The 17384-nt window shown below is 38.6% G+C and overlaps 2 protein-coding genes across 2 annotated transcripts in view; one reads left to right on the top strand and one right to left on the bottom strand.

Annotated features, from left to right (window-relative positions):
- hephl1b (hephaestin-like 1b) overlaps window positions 1-8012 on the bottom strand; it is an 18531-nt gene extending 10519 nt beyond the window's left edge. Inside the window, exons 1-7 of the mRNA XM_085470281.1 lie at window positions 7714-8012; window positions 5758-6002; window positions 4569-4781; window positions 4073-4285; window positions 3581-3835; window positions 2719-2887; window positions 1-49 (exon numbers count right to left, since the gene is read on the bottom strand). The exon at window positions 1-49 is cut by the window's left edge and continues 85 nt beyond it. Of these exons, the coding sequence (XP_085326407.1) occupies window positions 1-49; window positions 2719-2887; window positions 3581-3835; window positions 4073-4285; window positions 4569-4781; window positions 5758-6002; window positions 7714-7889 (1320 nt within the window). The 5' untranslated portion in view covers window positions 7890-8012. The remainder of the gene's footprint in view (window positions 50-2718; window positions 2888-3580; window positions 3836-4072; window positions 4286-4568; window positions 4782-5757; window positions 6003-7713) is intronic.
- Window positions 8013-10215: 2203 nt separating this feature from the next.
- On the top strand, window positions 10216-16571 carry tmem135 (transmembrane protein 135). The gene is made up of 15 exons (XM_085470285.1): window positions 10216-10392; window positions 10733-10860; window positions 11655-11747; window positions 11869-11902; window positions 11989-12054; window positions 12342-12388; window positions 12465-12506; window positions 12607-12735; window positions 12834-12903; window positions 13028-13195; window positions 13325-13388; window positions 13514-13590; window positions 13869-13967; window positions 14076-14143; window positions 14933-16571. The coding sequence occupies exons 1-15, from the start codon at window positions 10255-10257 to the stop codon at window positions 15081-15083; spliced, it is 1374 nt and encodes a 457-aa protein (XP_085326411.1). The 5' UTR covers window positions 10216-10254; the 3' UTR covers window positions 15084-16571.
- Window positions 16572-17384: the final 813 nt, after the last annotated feature.

The raw sequence follows: 17384 nt of genomic DNA on the forward strand, positions 1-17384 counted from the left end.
TTGACCACCGAGCCTTCCATCATCTCTGCCAAAAAACACATCTGATGGACTACAAAAGAAAAAGATGGGATAGTTGGAGGAAGAAAATGAAGCAAAAACTGTAAATGTGGGTTGTAGTAAATATTAGGGGTGCAACGATATTCGTATCGATATTGAACCGTTCGATACAGTGCTTTCGGTTCGGTACGCATATGTATCGAACAATACAACATTTGTAATTTATTTTATCAATTTTCCTTCTGACGATGCTGTCTGTGTTGAGCGCTCAGTGAATCTGTGTTCGACTACTCCGCCTAGGCTGCACTGTCCAGCGCAGATCCACTGAGCGCTCCACACAGACAGCATAGTCAGAAGGAAGAGCGCAGGGCAAGCTAGCGAGACAGAAGTTAAGCTCTGCTTGCAACAAGCAAATTGAACCTCATTCAGATCTGGCGTTTGGAATTATTTTGGTTTTCATGTGACGTATGACCCTGAAGGTAAGCGAGTCATGGACTAAAGTAAAACAGTATGTTGGATGTGCCATGCAATGCTCAATTACATTGGTGTGAACTAGTGTGTTAGCGCAGGGGCTCGTTAACGTGTTGGCCGTCTAGCCCCATGCACGGAGCGATCGGCGGTAGCTCGTTAACGGAGATTTGCCGTGTTGTGGCGTTAAGGTCATTTCAACGAGATTAACCTGAAAGCACTAGTGGGAACACAACGAATATGACTGCACATTTACGCCGACATCATCCTAGTGCAAAGACAAAAACAACAAGCATGCTACTAACTTTAGCCGAGTCATTTAGACAGCTGTTAGCACATGATTCTCCTTATGCTGCTGAGAATATAGCCCAGAAGAAGCGGATAGTATAGCTTTTATTTTGGAAAGAGACATTTCTCTGTAATAAACTCTCTTTTCCAAAGATGAGTGATTCCTCAATCAGATACAGGGCTTGCAATATCGCTAGCCCGACGTCCCGGAGCTAGCGATTTTTTCAGTCGGGCTACCAAAATCTATCTCTTCCCTGCCCGTCGGGCTATTGTACGAAAAATATATGTCAATGCTTTCGCATTCTTTCAGAAATGTAGCTGGGTAATTATGTCATTGGCATCGGTGAGCCACTGTCAATATGTGACATATTGAAATCGCGTTTGAATTTGCGCTTGTTTTTTTTGCTTTCACTTTGCAATCGTGCGAACTGTGTATAGAGAGCGACAGCACTGATCTGTGAGTGATGATAATTTGTGCACCAATTCCTCTGACATCGTCTTATCAATCGTTAGCTTACTATGCAAACATGACAAGTGAAATCTCCCGCAGCAAGCTTAAACATGTGAGAGGTTGATCGCGCAGAGAATCGCTGAGCTTATGTGAGTGCGTGTAAAAGCATTTCAGTTCTGCTGAGCCAAATAAGACAGGTCAGGGTGAAGAAGTGACAGCCAAAGAAAAGCTTACCACAAAATGGAGAAGTTATGACAAATCAGACTATAAGGCAAAAAGAAAGTGCAGCTTTATGGTTTCATGGACAAAAGAATTTCTGTGGCTGCAATATGACGAGCTAAATAACCAGGGCTGCACATAAGTGGTCCGCAGGTGCGCATTCGCTGTCAAAATAAAAAACACGCACAAGGGTTAGGGTTAAATTTTAAAACTGTACTTTTGAGTTAAAATATATATTTATAATTTTAATAAATGACAAATTAAAAATGCATGAACATTTTTTTGTATCGAAAAAATATCGAACCGTGACACCAAAGTATCGAACCGAACCGAACCGTGAATTTTGTGTATCGTTGCACCCCTAGTAAATATGTGACCTAGATGTAAAAGCGATGAGAAATGTCTTACTTGGACCTTAGTTACTTACTTAGAACGAAAACTGGTGTCAGATCAGCAATAAATACCAGATAATAACAGATGGGTTGCTGCATGATCATCTAGACTGTTGAATCTTCACAAGCTACTCCAAAATTGAGAATTCTATTATCTGATGTGAAATCTTTGAAAGCCTGCCACCTGCCCGCACCTTTACACACAACTCTGACTCTCTATTAAAAGATTTCCTTTTGTCACCAAGGAGCTGTCACTACATTTCAACTCTCCATGCAAGTTATGAAAGATGACGTGCTTTTCAGTGCATAAATAAGTGTAAAAATTGATTACATATAAATTGTTTTGATACTTTCAAACTTTATTACAAGGTTTTAAACTATTTTTTTACTTGTTGCACACAGAATCACATTGTTCACCTGCATTACCGTCATGCTCCACCTGGGGGCTGTGACCCATGCTCTGGAATTGGTCACTCAAACCAGACCACACAGCCTGAATGAGCATCACATGTACTGTATAATCAGCCCCTTCCAGGGGGCATGCACACAGAAAGTCAAGCCCCATTTTAGAGTTAGGAGTACTGACAGAGATAGAGAGACAAGATCAACCCATAAAGGTATCTTGAGTGTGTTTTGGGGGAAACCTGGCATGAAACTATGTTGGTTTGACTGATGGTGTGTTTGGTTTAAGTCTCTTCTTGAGTTTTTTGGGCTAAATAATAAATCAACTTTTATTTTGAGATACATGTAAACCATTATTTAGACTATCTTGATGCATGCTCAATCATCCAGGTAAGTAAATCCCCATAAGTTGATTCTGTTCATCTGGATGTAGCGTTGTCCAGAGAACAGAATAAACTTTTGGGGCATTATTTAGACTGCATTTTGCAATATGTTGCTCACCTATCTGCTTCAGTAAGGGATACATTGCTGATCAAATCCCTTCCTGAGGGGGCATAGTTCCACAGGACTTTCTCTGCCGCCAGGTAGTAATTCCTTACAACTCCACCTGTCAGCATGGATCCGGCCTCATTGTTACACGACCTCACTTCATAAAAGACCTGCATCCCAGCTGGAACAGCACACACACACACACACACACACACACACACACACACACACACACACACACACACACGTACAAAACATAATTTAGATAAGTAAAAACTCACTGAGATGTAGACCTTTGAGCAGGTCTCCAGGCTACAGTAACTGTCTATAAAATGATAAAAACATTCCAGAGTTCATTTTAAATGTTTAACTTGCTTATCTTTTAGGAAATTGGGTTTACTCTCAAAATTCTGAGCAGATCTACAACATGTAAAACTGTCAGTTGTGTGATTTGCAGCCTAAATAGGTTTATAAAACAGTAATGTTACTTTTTTTTTTCTCAAAGGGTCAGGAACAAGAGAGAGCCATTATAAAAAGCACAGCCTTATAAAAAGTAATAGTTCTTCACAAGAATCAAGCGGTAGTCATTGTATGACTCTCTCAATGTTATGTTCAATAGATTTTGGGCAGCCTGAAAATAATAACAAATAATAAAATGTCTGCTCATACCCTTCAGCTTTTAAATTCAGCTGAGTTCTAGAAAGTGTTTTACAAGTCCAGGCAGGCTCAGAGTAGAAATACTAATCTCTGCTGTGGGAATGCTCAGGCTTTGACAAAACAGCAGCACCCCCATGAAAAGGGTATTTCCTTTGTCAGCAAAGTGCTGTAGCAGAAGGTCAAAGGTGACACATAGGTTAAAGGTCAAGCATCCTACCCTGCAAGTGGTCATTAACCTGGCAGGCCAGCAACCACTTTCCATTTGCTTTTGGGACCATCTCGGCTGTTGCGAACGTGGCTGGGAACAGGCTAAGGACGTCAGTGCGGTGACCACGGTCCAGCAGGGTATTCCCATGGAAAAATGCAGAATGAATATCTACCTCATTACCCATCCCAAACAAATGCCAGGCTACTGCGCGGTGCTGACATAACTCGATTCCAGGCAGGTTACCAAACATGTACCCATTAATAGCTGTCACACAGAGAAAAACACACACAATCAGAGGACAATGAGACATTTAGCCATCAAAAACCTCTCCTACAGCCTTTGTTGTCAGAATTAGAAATGTGAAGTGAATTCCCTGTGAACACATTTTAAACTATATGATGCAGATTGCTGAGTTGCATCAGCTGGTTTGGCCCGACTGAATGTGTGCAGTTAGTCCAGTATTAAATGATCCTAAAAAGACTTTAAATATCTATCTCTCACCGTGCATAAGGTTGGACTCTTTAAAGTCTGGGTCTTCTGGGTCAACTGTTTCTGGATCAAAACATCTCTGAATGTTGTTTTTCAAGTACCAACTCATGTTTTCGTCCACCACACTGAACATTAAGAAAACATCCTGGTCGACATCACTGCGGGCGGACTTTGCGGCAGAGTCTCCCTCGGCTGCATTTAGTTCATTAGTCTCCTTCAAGGCTCCTGCACTCAAAGAAAAGGAGCATGCGTAATCTTTGTTTCCTTCTGGTGTCCCACTGTGTGCGATTTTCACGGCAATCCTTCGTTGGCAGTTTTTCAAGTAAAGCAATTTTTTTATGTTATTTTTACAAAGGCTGTTTCTGAATGAGACTACTGGCTTAGGATGTAGAAATACATTTGATTTAACATACAATTTGTGCATACAGAAAGCTGCATACAGCAGGCAAAACACTGTATGAAACACACCAAACATACAATCAAATATATTTGCCAAATATATTTGTACCTTTCTTGCATGTGAGTAACGCCCCAATAAGTCCTGAGGAGATGTCCCTGGGGGCGTCAATATGAGAGTGGTAGACCCAGGTCAAGCAGTTGGCATCATCATCTGTGGGGCCAAACTCAGGTTTGACCTCCCAGCGGTAGGTATAGCTGCCTCCTGGAGGGACACAGTCATCTTTCTTCAACTTGCTTGATGTCCCGTCTGGATAGAGTGCACCTGGTACACGAAGGGAAAATGTTTGCAAAGAGATCACTCTGGTCAGAAAGCAGCCGAGCAGAGATATTATAGTTTATAGTCTCAATAAGAATTTTGTAGAAAATATTAGAAAACATTTACAAGGATGTTATTTAAAGCAGGTTTCAAAAGTCAAGGTAGTATTCATTTTCTTTGTTGTTTTTTTTCTACTTTCTGGTAAGCCTTTAGTTTCTATGGCAGTGTGTTTGAAAACAAAGCATAAATGAGAAGTCACGAGAATACTGATCTTTGATACAGTGTGAATGTCGGGACAAGGTTTAACAAATTAACTGCTTTCTCAGTTCTCAGTATCTTAATGTGCTGACACCACTGACATGTGATCTCATTATCTTTCAGCTCAAGTTCCAGTTTAAGCAAAAAGATGCCACTTAGCGTTCCTCATGTTTAATAAAATTGCTGATTTTAAACCATGACACAAAGTATAACAATAACCATTCTCTATTTTAAGTAGGAAAGGACTGCAGCTGTAGTCTCAATTTCCACAAGGCTCTCAAGTGTACTCCGGCAGGATTTCCCCTTCACATGATTGGGGTGGGGGTGGGTGGTGTACGAGCTTCTTGCATAGCAGAGAGCTGTAAAGTTCAGAAAACCTAAGAGACATATCTTTATAAAACATCTGCCATAGCAGTCACTCATTTTCTGGAATTGTGATGTGCCACTTTTTCTTCTGTTTCTAGGAGAACAGTACCACGCCTTCTTGGAACTTCATAAACAATGTTAGCTGTTTCATGTAACTTCAAGCCCTTTTGGACTTTTAAAAAGTTATATTATTCAGTTCTTATTACAAATTTTGAACACAGCAACAATCGGTATCATTCAGTATGAATAAATGACACTTTGTAACCCTCACTGACAGCACTTTGTTCTTGTAGGTGTGACTGTGTGCAAAAGCACCATGAATTTTTCTGTCTATATCCAGTAGTATGGAACATTTTACCTTCTGTATCCTTCTCATAGAAAACCCCATGGGGATGCATAGAGTAGTTCCTGGTTGCAAAGTTCTTTAAGTGGACAACAATAGTTTCATCAACCTCAGCACGCAGTATGGGTCCCAGGAAGCCCAGCCAATCAGGTCGAGGAGACAGGCGACTGTATGAAGCATCTGTATACTCTTTGAACACAGCTTTCTTGTAAATACTTCCAATTCGATGGGGCCCTCCCTGTAGGAATATTGATGCATGCCTGAGAAAGTTTGAAAAGGAAACAACAAGAATGTGAGACACACAGTGGAGCGATTATACAGAATTCCGAGAGTGTGTAGGAGACAGACAAGAAAAATACTTTTTTTTTCTTCTTGCATTTGTATTTGTTAGGGTCAACGTCAAGTTCCACGCTGCAACACCAACTTTCAATCAAACTTGTACAAATATAGCAAAAGTAAGTGCATTGCCTTTCTAGGTTTTCACAAAAGGCTTTGATAGATCTTTTAGTTTATACAATTTTGATTATTGTCTAACGGCTAGAATTTCATTGTAGACCAAACAAGAACTAGATCTTACCTGGTGTAAGAATAGATGTAAAGCCACTGAACAAATTGCATGTGGTTGCAGGTCTTTAACAATTAGACATATCATTATTTTAATAACATGTTTTGGGGAGCTAATAACAGGTTGTTGAAACTGTAGCTGATGCACTTTTGGAAGTAAGATTATCTTAAATAGATTCTCAAATGATTTTGACTGAAAACCTTGATCCCTGTCTGATTACCGCTGTTTCAGTCAGAACCCGAACAAAGCAAAATAGTGCTAACATTGCTCCAACACTGCTTATTCGTTTCCCCTTCTCTGTCTTATAATACGACATATGGCTTTATTAATCTAATGCCATGCAAACGCATTGCAAGTTGATTTGACGCAATTCCACATTTTAAATGATGGGATACAAATGGCAGGAAGAAACATCTTAAAGCTTCTTGTGAATTCAGTTTGCCATGAAATGGGAGTGAAAAGACAATATGATATCTAACAAAGATAAACATGCCCTGCAGTGATTAAACAGCTTGAGACAGTTTAAGTACAGCCTGTACACTTTGAGAACGTTATTAGCACGTCCAGAGGTTCAGTTAAATTTAGGAATGCCATGTATTGTGTAAGAATGAAGCAATTCCCTTATGCTTCACAATTATTTATTTCTGTGACAGGAAGGACAAAATTGTCTCAATCATTGCGCAACACCCATGAGCATTCCTTCATTTCATGAAAAATGTGCAAATGTGTCCAGTCTAATGTCCTCTTTTTTAATATAAGAAAGGGATTTTTGATTATTAGGTATTGGTTCCTGAACTATAACAGCAGAAACACAGACAAATGTTGTGAGTTGTCAATGCTTACATGTGATGTAAGTACAAGCCGCATTAACAGTATTATTTTATATGGGTTTTTTTTCTAGAAATTGAAAACTGTGAAATGCAAGGGTCACACAGTCTCATTGTCACATCTCTCATTAAATTCCTAACCATGGTGTGATGCAAATGCTTCTGTCAGACAGGATCTCTGTGCCTCCTTTTTGGTGATTGGCTGCACATAAAGACACATGGCAGATAGATACACAGTAAAGGAAGCCTCTAATCTAATGAAAGGAGACAGTAATTCGCTGTTAGTCATTGTCATCTTTCCTGCACATCCGTTAGACTGCCAGCAAAGCACACAAAGTCTAGACACTGTCACACCCCGAGCACGCGACATAACCCACAAGTTTTGCACTAAAACTTTTTTGTATCTCTAAACTGTCTTTTCTTTCGCGGTCTATTTTTTATTCCCACATGAGTTATAATGACTTTCTACTTGTGAGTGATCTTAGACATTATATATAAAGGCGCTAAAAATAAAAATGAATATTTACAAGCAATTAGTGCCGCCACTATCTGAGCATACTTTTCCGAATGTCAACTCACTCATCGTCTTCGATGTCTTTCCCGTTAAGCAGGTTTTTTCCACTTGGTGCGTAATCCCAGAAGTCCTCAATGATCCCCACATAATAAACTCTCTCCCTGCCGCGCTCCCCGCTCGCGCCCAATGAAAGAAGAAAAATCAGCAAACAAGTTGCAAACAACCCCAAAGTCCGTGCCATATTCAGCTGATCGCAGTCTAAAATGCTGGCCAAAGTGATCAGCGGGTTTTGCTGGTACAGGAACAAGGGGTAACCTTCTTTCACTCTTCCATGTGACTGCGAATGTCCGTCTGGACCGCAGCGCTTACGAAACTCAAAGCAAAACAGTCAGGCTATTCAGCCAGAGGCTACGCCTCCAGTAGTATCTGATGTGCAGGGATAAGAACCAGTAAGTATTCCCAAGTCAATTATTTCTTTCTGGATTTAATTGAAGCGGTCTGCTGGGAAATTAGGTTAGTTAGATCCACTACGCAAAAGAGGCAGTGCCAAGCACTGTGGATCTCTAATTTGACTTTTCAGCTTCACAAAAAGCACTTTTGATGTGTGTTTACAGTTTTATTTGTTTATATTTGATCCTACAGTAGACTGATGAAATAGCAGCCCACAAAGAACTCAATTTTTTTTTACCTTATCTTCCTTTATCGGTTCTAGGTGTTGCCACCAGTGGCGGTTCCAGAATTTTTAAACATAGGGCGGCACAGTGAGGGGCCAAGAACAAGGGAGGAGAGCCCAGAGGAAATAAGAATTTTTCATGAATGTCAGTGTAGAAAATATTGGGCATGATTTTAGGCTCATGCGCAGCTCTGTTTTCTAATACAGATTTATGAAAAGCCAGCTGCAAGAATCCAAAAATCCTTTTATAACCATAGCTTCTTTACTTTAAGATTACTAAGTTTTAGCGAAATATTATTTAAGTTACTTAATAACAAGTTATATGTCAAGCTACAAATAATATGATGCTGGACTTTAAGCATAGTATAAAGTATTTAAAATAAGCATCACCTTAAACATATGCAGCAGTAATATTAATCCATTTAATGATGATGGGGAACTTTTTTTCTGCAGAGTAATTATTTTTAATTTTGATATTTTATGCAGAAATTTCCAGTATCATAGTTTTATCGTGAACAGTAGACCAAATGCATCTCTCATGTCCTGTGTCAGGTCTTTGCAGGATTTTTTAAAAATATTTCCTAAGAACATTAGTTTCAGATACTGTTCATGTGCTGTAGATGATAAAATACCATTTTATGCCTGTTAAGCTGTGTTATCACTAAAATGTTTGACAGATTTAGTTAAAATAGGAACAAACTATGTTTTTTTGCAAAAAAAACCACTGTTTCATCCGTTTTTTGCTCGATGATTCATAAGTCAGTGTTAAGTGCATTAAAAACAAAACAAACAAAATAATAATAAAAAAAAGTCCTCTTAAAATATTTTGAATGGTTTTTAACAAGTGGAAATTCTTAAAACCATACTGAGCTCATTCCCTTCAACACAACCTTACATTCTCTAACTTGAAATTTTGTGTCGTAATTTCGGAGGCAAGGGTGACACCTGCTGACCTAGTCGGGACATTACAAGAATATACATAAAGCTTGGTGAACTATATGACGCATCTATGACTTTAAAACTAACAAGTTTTAGATGACGTGTGGTATTAGTGTTCTATTTAATTTTGTTTTTAAACAAAGAATATCTGCTCTGTAAAATTTGCATCACTCTCCATACTGTACACAGTGCAGTGAGATGCTGTCGATTTGCTGACTGTCATGGGACAGGGAACCACGTGATATAAGAGCATGAGTTTAATGGAGGAGATAGAAAAGAGAAAAAAATTTGTTATACTGGATATTTTCAGATATCTCATATTTCTGAAAAGATAAAGATTCAGTTTCCAGTTCATTGGGGGGTTTTGTTGTTGTTGTTGATTTTTTTTTTGGAAAGACTAGCAACATGGAATTTCCACAACAATGGAAGTTTGAACATTTCCACTGTGATTATATTGGGATTAATGTTCAGAATGTAAAACAGTCATAAATATACGACAGTTTCTTGCATAAATCTGTAAAACATATGAGTACTTTTCTATCAAGATATAAGTTTTGATTGATTTTCATAAAAATTTACAGACCGTCTTTATCCAAAGTCCATAGGTGCACAAAGTTGTACCTCTGTTGGAAAAAAGCTGGCACTTAAAGGAGCAAAAACATATCTGCAGTAATTCCATTCTGTGCTTCTAATTTGAAATAGGGTCAAATCTTAATAAAGCTGAATTGAAAATTGAACCATAACTTGTGTGTTTACACTGACGGAAACAAAGAAATTATTCGGCATATCTGGGTTAGTCGCTGGATGCAAGACTTGCTTGTAACAGGCTACCTATAAAAATGTCACAGCTGTTATTGCAGCCGTGTAAAGAGGGCTCTTCTCCTAACCTTATTGATCAGCACCGGGCGCGTGCATAGCTCATCCTCGTGACTGCGCCTCTTTTAGGGAACGCGCACGGCAGCCTACCACCTTCCTGCTGTCACTGTGCACAGACATGGCTGCTCTCAGCAAAATACCGCATAACTGCTACGAAATCGGCCACACTTGGAGCCCGTCGTGTGTGCAGTCTGCTGCCGATGTGACTAGGAGTGCTCTGGAGGTGTCCTTTAAAATATACGCGCCTCTTTACCTGGTAAGACGTTTGACCTGAAATATAACTGTAGACTGTGAGGCTAGCTAAATAGCTAAAGTTAGCGAGCTAACTAAAGTAAAATGGCTTAGTAGTTCGCAGAAAACCTCTAAAGATAGGCTGGCACGTCGCTAGTGTTGCACTTAGGTACGAAGTCCAAGTTGTACATATGGCCGATCAGATAAAGGAGCAAAAACATGTCATGCAACTTCAGCCAGGTTCCCCCATTGTAAATTTCATTGCCCTCTGGGCACTCGTCACGACTGTAAGTGTAAACTTTAGCAGAGTTGGAACTGTATTTGCCTTGCATCTCCAGTGTGCAGTAACGCACTGTGCTTTGCAGATAGCAGCAGTTCTAAGGAGAAGGAAGAAGGATTACTACTTAAAAAGGCTTATCCCAGAGATCTTTTGGTCTACCTCTTTCCTGACTACCAATGGGGGTCTCTTCATCGTTTTCTTCTGCATTCTCAGGTCAGTGAACCCATGTCTAGAGTATGTAAACACAAACTTGGCACTAAGCTGCACTGTCATTATGTTTATTAATGAAAACGAAAGTGAAATGCATACAGTATGATATATGGATAAACTGAGCATGAACGGTCATGTTCTGTGAACCACACCTGCTGAAGCTGAAGCCACTTTAGCTTCTTCCACGTGTGCCTCCTTTCCTTTAACCTGTCAGCATCTGAGTGTGTCAGCTTCATGTCCTGGCCACTGTGGTCATGTTTGCATTAGGGTCACCCTCTGTGGACATCTGTGATAAAATAAACCCACTATTAACTTTATGGTCTTGTTTGCTAGTTTAAGAAAACTTTTTTTTTTAAATAATAATTTTGTAAATTTGTGTCCCGTTTAGAGTAAAGTAAAAGGTGGTTCTATAGTGTCATGGTTTGACTAATAAGGAAAAGGTCCCTGGACCTTCCAGGAGTAGATACAAATCCCTTGGGTGTTACGTCAGGAAGGCCAATCAAACATGCAGAGATATCTGCTTATTCATAAGGAGCTGGCACTGCTGTGGCAACCCCTTGTGGATAAGGGAATTGCAGAAAGTAGTGTATGACTACAGTATCAGCTTGGATTGTCTTTGTCTATCGTTTCAATAAGTGCGCATTTTAAATACTTGGATAATACTTTCCTTATCATGGAAAAATGGAAGACGGAAGAGCTGACAAAATCTTGTGCTGACAGTGTGGGATTGTCTTCACTGAAACGTCCCAGCTGGGAAAAAAAAGGAAGTGAAATAATGCAGTGTATTTTAACTGCAGGAGACTTTTGGGAGGCTTCTACTCCTGGTCTGTTGGGTTTGGCTCAGCACTGCCAGCCTCTTATATTGCCATCCTGCTGGAGCGCAAGAGCAGGTGAGATGCCCGTCTGTTACGTTTCAGTATGTTTTTTCTCGCCTCTCCTAGATTCAAACATGTTTCATTCACATAGAGTTTACTTTTTGCCTTTTCGCCTCTTTCTTTTTCATCCTCACAGGAGAGGGCTGCTGACAATATACATGGCAAATCTTGTAAGGGCCGCTTCTTTCGAATATTAGTAGTTGTATGTGAACCTTGCTATGTGTCTGCATTTTTAATAGCGTAATGTTGTTCTCAGGCCACTGAGACTTTGTTTCGCATGGCAGTGACACGAGGTGTCGTCAAACCCATTAAACATGGCGAGGTAAGGTCAAAGGGTGGGGCTATGAACTTGTTATCAGGGTTAGGTTTAGATCATGTAAATTACTGCCAACCTAATTTTTTTTAAGACTCTCTCTTGTTTTTGTTGTTGGATTATGAGTCTAATAATGCAACTACAGGGAACTCCAGTTGTGAAAACTGAACAGACTTCAGTAAAAAGTATCAACGGATCCAAAAAGAAGCATTTATGACTTTATAGTTCTGACGAGACTGCACAGTGGTGAAATGAGTCATGTGTTTGATTCTTTCTCTCTCTCTGCTTCCCATTAGGTGCTGTTGTTCTGCATTACTTCATCACTCTTTATGTTCTTCTTCAGGTTAGAGCAGCACAGTGAACACATTGTTGCAAGTGTTAATGTTTAAGGTTAAGCTGAATTTTGTTTTATACTATAGAAGTAAAGATGGTCTCAAAGGCTTTGCATTCTCCGCATTGAAGTAAGTTGTTCCCGTTTCTATTGATGCCTTCATTTTCACTGCTGATGAAAAAGGTTTATAGATAAAAGTTTATAGAAGTGGTGTGTGTTTTCTGTCTTAGATTCATCATTGGGAAAGAAGAGATCCCAACACACTCTGTGCTGGCTGATGATTCACAGCCATCAGCAGAAAGGCCTGACTCTAGAAGAAAGACTCTTCTATCCTCCACCAGGAAACTGCTCGAATCAATGTGAGAGAAAACACACCCGACATCATGGCAGTGTGTTGGATTGTGGCTTACATGAACTATTTTTCGTCTTCTTTTTTTTTTTTCTTTTCCAAATCCAGATGCAAACGGGGACCAAGACACAGATGTTGCAAACATTATAATGACAACTGCATATCCTACTGTGTCAAAGTAAGTCTCCCAAGAAGTTAGTTTTTGTGTGATCCCAATCCTTTGTGATGTTCTCATAATGCTTATTCATTTACATCTTAAATAATGATACTTGATTAAGATTTGTTATCATTTGTCACCGTAGGGTTTTGTCAGGATGTTCAGTGTTGGCTACGTGATTCAGTGTTTACTTAAAGTGCCATCAGCATTCAGACAGATGTTTTCGAAACCCTCCCGCCTTCCCTCCCTCTTCTACAACAAAGAGAACTTCCAACTCGGGGTTTTTCTAGGCTCCTTCGTCAGTATCTATAAGGTAGATGTGTTGTTTTGTTTTCTATTAGTATCTTTATTATGTTCCTTTCCTGCTTACACATTTGATTTCCTGTCTTTTACTTGTCTAACCTTGCCACGTTGTTGTATATTGTGCTTTTCTTTCACTCAGGGAACAAGCTGCTTGCTGCGCTGGATGCGTAACATTGATGATGAACTCCATGCGCTTATAGCTGGTGAGACAGGATGGTGTAACCTGTCACATAAAGTCCCTGCAGAATGATCCTCCTCGGGATTCTGTTGTGCCTTTGCTGATTAAATTCTTTTCTCATATGTTTCTCCATCTCTCTTTTTCCTGAAGGCTTCCTGGCTGGAGTTTCAATGTTCTTCTACAAAAGCACAACAATATCCATGTATCTCTTTTCTAAGCTGGTGGAGGTAAAAACAAACACAAAAATCATAGAAATAAAAAAGGTCCTCATACTGATATATTGTCTTTGAACTAAAGTGTAAATGTAATAATAAACTTGTATCAATATAAAAAAAAAACAGAATTAATGCTTTATTGATAAATACCACATTTTTATCATTATTCAGGTATCTCTGCTTGGTTTTATGTAGTAATCACTGACATGTGCAGCCACGTAAACATGTTTCAGAAACTGCAACAAATACACTTAACATATACAACATTCCCTATGTATCCCTCTCTTTAGACTATCTACTTCAAGGGCATTGAGGCTGGCCGGTTGCCTTACATTCCACATGCAGACACAATCATATATGCCGTCTCCACTGCGATCTGCTTCCATGCTGTAAGTAAACATACTTTCTTACTCACATACATATGCTTCACACAATTTTTTTTTTTCTTTTTTAAAGCTGAGCAAGGATATAATGCTTGATGTATGGCTTCTACACAGGCTGTGATGGAAGTGCAGAACCTCAGGCCAACTTACTGGAAGTTCCTGCTGCGTTTAACCCAGGGCAGGTATGGATGTATGGACATTGTAAATGTCATCTTACTTTGAACCTCTGACCGCTTCTTCAAGGTCAAATAAGGTCATACTTGTGTCTTTAAAAATATGCTTAAAATTTACTGAATTCGTTTGTATTGGCAACATTTCAGAAATGATACTGGTGTGTGGGGATTCTAAATATCACATTACAGTTTGCATCCAAATATCATGTCACATTTGACCTCTGACCTCACTTTTATATTTCTCATCTGCCTTTCTTCCAAGTTGACCCCAGTATGAGACACATGAGATGCCTGCAAAGAATTGTGGAGAGAAAGAGAATGAGCTGGCTAGTTAGTTAGAAATGTAATGTAGTGTAATAATAAACTCAAGTTATTCATGTCCAGTTATTTACCAATCAATTCGTGTTATCCATTACCTACTCCTACAAAATGTTTGTATATTTAAAGTAAACCTTTGTCATGATGTTATCTGATTTTTGCTGCACTACAAACTTCTCAAAGTACGTTTAAAAATACCAATGAAAACAAAATGAATATATGAAAATGACAGTACTACTACCCTTAAGAGTAAATAGTGCCCAGAGATTGAGCTGCCTTGCAGAGGCCTGTGTACTTGGAGTGCTTGTTGTTAATCAGGCTTTGATCCAAACCATACAAGAAGATATCAAAGTTACTTTGCAGGAATCTCATATAAACGAACAATATTTTAGATAAGTTGTCACTTTTATTCAACATCAGCTTTGTTCGTGTTGACTTCAATAAAACTGTACAGGGCCTTTTCTCTCTCTGATTTTCTAGGTTTGCTCTGATGAACCGACAGGTGCTAGACATGTTTGGGACTCAGGCTTCCAGAGACTTTAAAGGCTTTGTGCCCAAACTGGACCCCTGTTACACCACGGTGCCCAGCAAGACAGTGCTTCTACCGGGAGGTGACATCCAACTTGGATGATTTGGGACCAACAGATTGACTTTGGGGTTACCTCAACATGAAACTAACAGCCTGGTTGTTCTCTCTGAGGAACTTAAGGGTTGTTTTTTTTTTTTTTTTTTTTTTTTTTTTAAAAGGTGTGATGCTGCAGAAGTAGTGATGTGTTATGAAAAAGATATGCTTCGGATTGCACCCAAGTTCAAAACAGGGTTTCTTGAGGGTTAATTGTTGAGCTGTAGAAGCTCACTTACTGACAAAGACTGAACTTTACAGGTCACTTGTTTGAAAAAAGTGAAATGTACAATTTCATTTTAGCTCTGTCATTTTTGTCAAAATTGACATGGACATTAATAAAAAGATTTGTTAGTCCTAATGAAAATGAAAAACAACGTAAATGATCTGAATGAACAACAGATTTTGCTAGATTGTCAGTTTGTATTTGACACGACGTAGTGATCTAGCAGCTGGAACAGTTCCTTCAATAACAAAATGCTTTTGAAAATAAAAATGATTGGGTGCGTTTCAACCACATTCTTTTTATCCTTTAAACACAATCTGGATTTTGGCAAGTTACCTTTCAGTTTGCTCTGATTTTTGTGCTGTTCGAGTGGTTGTTTTCACAGAGATTAAACCTCACAACTCCTGTAGGAGTAGCCACAACGATGTGTTTTGACACTGATTTAAAAGCAGGAAGAACGCGGGAAGAATTTTACACCCTGATCTTTTCTGAATGTGTGTTTAAAGGCAGGGAGACATATAATAATGTAGCCTTATTCAATCAGTTATCCATAGTAGCAGTGGGAGTTTTATGTAGATCCTCCAATACAAAACACAGAGGTACCATTTTAGCCAGATGGTTAAACTACAGTAGATAGTATTTATTTCAATTAATTTATCCACCTTAAGAGATACTTGGCAATTTTAGGAGTTATTTGTGGTCAAATTGATGTAGTAATAAATCTCACTGCAATTGACATTTACTAAAAGTCACAGGTGGAAAATAAATCCATTCACACTGACAGCGTTAATTGACGCTGAGTAAGTTCACTCGCACTGAGACTCTTTGCTTGCACGTAAGAAACCAAATTATTAGTTCAGTTGTTGTAGGGAGGGAAATGAACACATGCAATGTGATCACTTTAAACTTGTTTGGAATGTGCAAATTGTCTATGAACACACCTCTGCCTCATATTTTAAAAGGTGGGGTTATTTAAATGTATTGAATGTTACATGTAATTATGCTACAGTCTAAAGAGATTATTTGTTCAGTGCACTGACTATTGCAGTTAGCTTTGCAGTGATTGTAAGTTTGACTCTGTTTAATAAGTTTGGGTACTTGGATTTACATCCTCAGGCTCTGCATTGAGAATTTTAATCTAAATTTACTGGAAATTCCAAGTTGAACCCTGTCACTAAAATTCCACTTTGATCAACTGTGTAAACTGACGAATTTGGAGCATTTCCTTAAGGCTGCTGTGTTCTGTGAATAAAAAGAAACACTCAGCTCAATTTGGTTTTGATTTATGTATTTATTATTGTTTTTGGAAAGATATGTGTCTGCAGGAAAAGATTGTCGTTTACTAAAGAGTGGCATTTGCATGTTTTACTGATAAATGAACACATGTTTTACAGTTAATGAAATTCTGAGTCTAAGGATACTACGTAAAGTTGTGAGTGTACAACACAAATTACATCATATCAGTATCAGAGTAAATACTTTACAGTATATTTTAACAGTAATCAGAAAAAATGTCATACCAGTGCAGTGTATCACATCCCAATTTACATTTATCAAATCTAGGAAGCAGACAATATAAACATTTCCAAATATCATGCAGGGGACATTTAAATGAGCTTTTCTCTTGCAGCATCCTCGTCTAAAATTGGAAAAACACTGTTTACTTGCACAGTCTGCACTCTGTCTGTGGAGGGCAGCAAAGATGCCCGCAGTGTTTCAGCTTAAGAAGAAGAAAGAATTAACGGAAGTAAGCACAAGCGATTTCAAGTTTTTTGAGAATGTGACTGCTACTGCTGTTATGTGTGTAGCAGTGTGTTTAAAATATAAATTAAAATTTGTTTAACATTAATTCCCAAACGATGTCGCATGATAAGTGCAAACTTAAAATATTTTAGAATCCAAGCAAACCTACTGTATGACTTTATACTAATATATATATATATATATATATATATATAACATTAAGATTATATACAAGCTAGTACATGCATATTATTTCTTAATTAAAAAAAACATTTTTAGAACAACAAAACACCACAATCATCACCATGGTTTTGTTAATACACTCACAAAACCAAAGAAGA

This window comes from Copadichromis virginalis, linkage group LG10 (assembly GCF_057382275.1).
Source record: "Copadichromis virginalis isolate Kocher_CV1m ecotype Utaka linkage group LG10, C_Virginalis_male_GT1.1, whole genome shotgun sequence".
NCBI lineage: Eukaryota > Metazoa > Chordata > Actinopteri > Cichliformes > Cichlidae > Copadichromis > Copadichromis virginalis.

Excerpts from the sequence above, each read along its gene's own strand:
- tmem135 (XM_085470285.1), top strand. The coding sequence starts at position 10,255 with ATGGCTGCTCTCAGCAAAATACCGCATAACTGCTACGAAATCGGCCAC. Across the intron at positions 12,507-12,606 it reads TTTGCATTCTCCGCATTGAA|ATTCATCATTGGGAAAGAAG; the intron begins GTAAGTTGTTCC and ends TTTCTGTCTTAG. Across the intron at positions 14,144-14,932 it reads CTGCGTTTAACCCAGGGCAG|GTTTGCTCTGATGAACCGAC; the intron begins GTATGGATGTAT and ends CTGATTTTCTAG.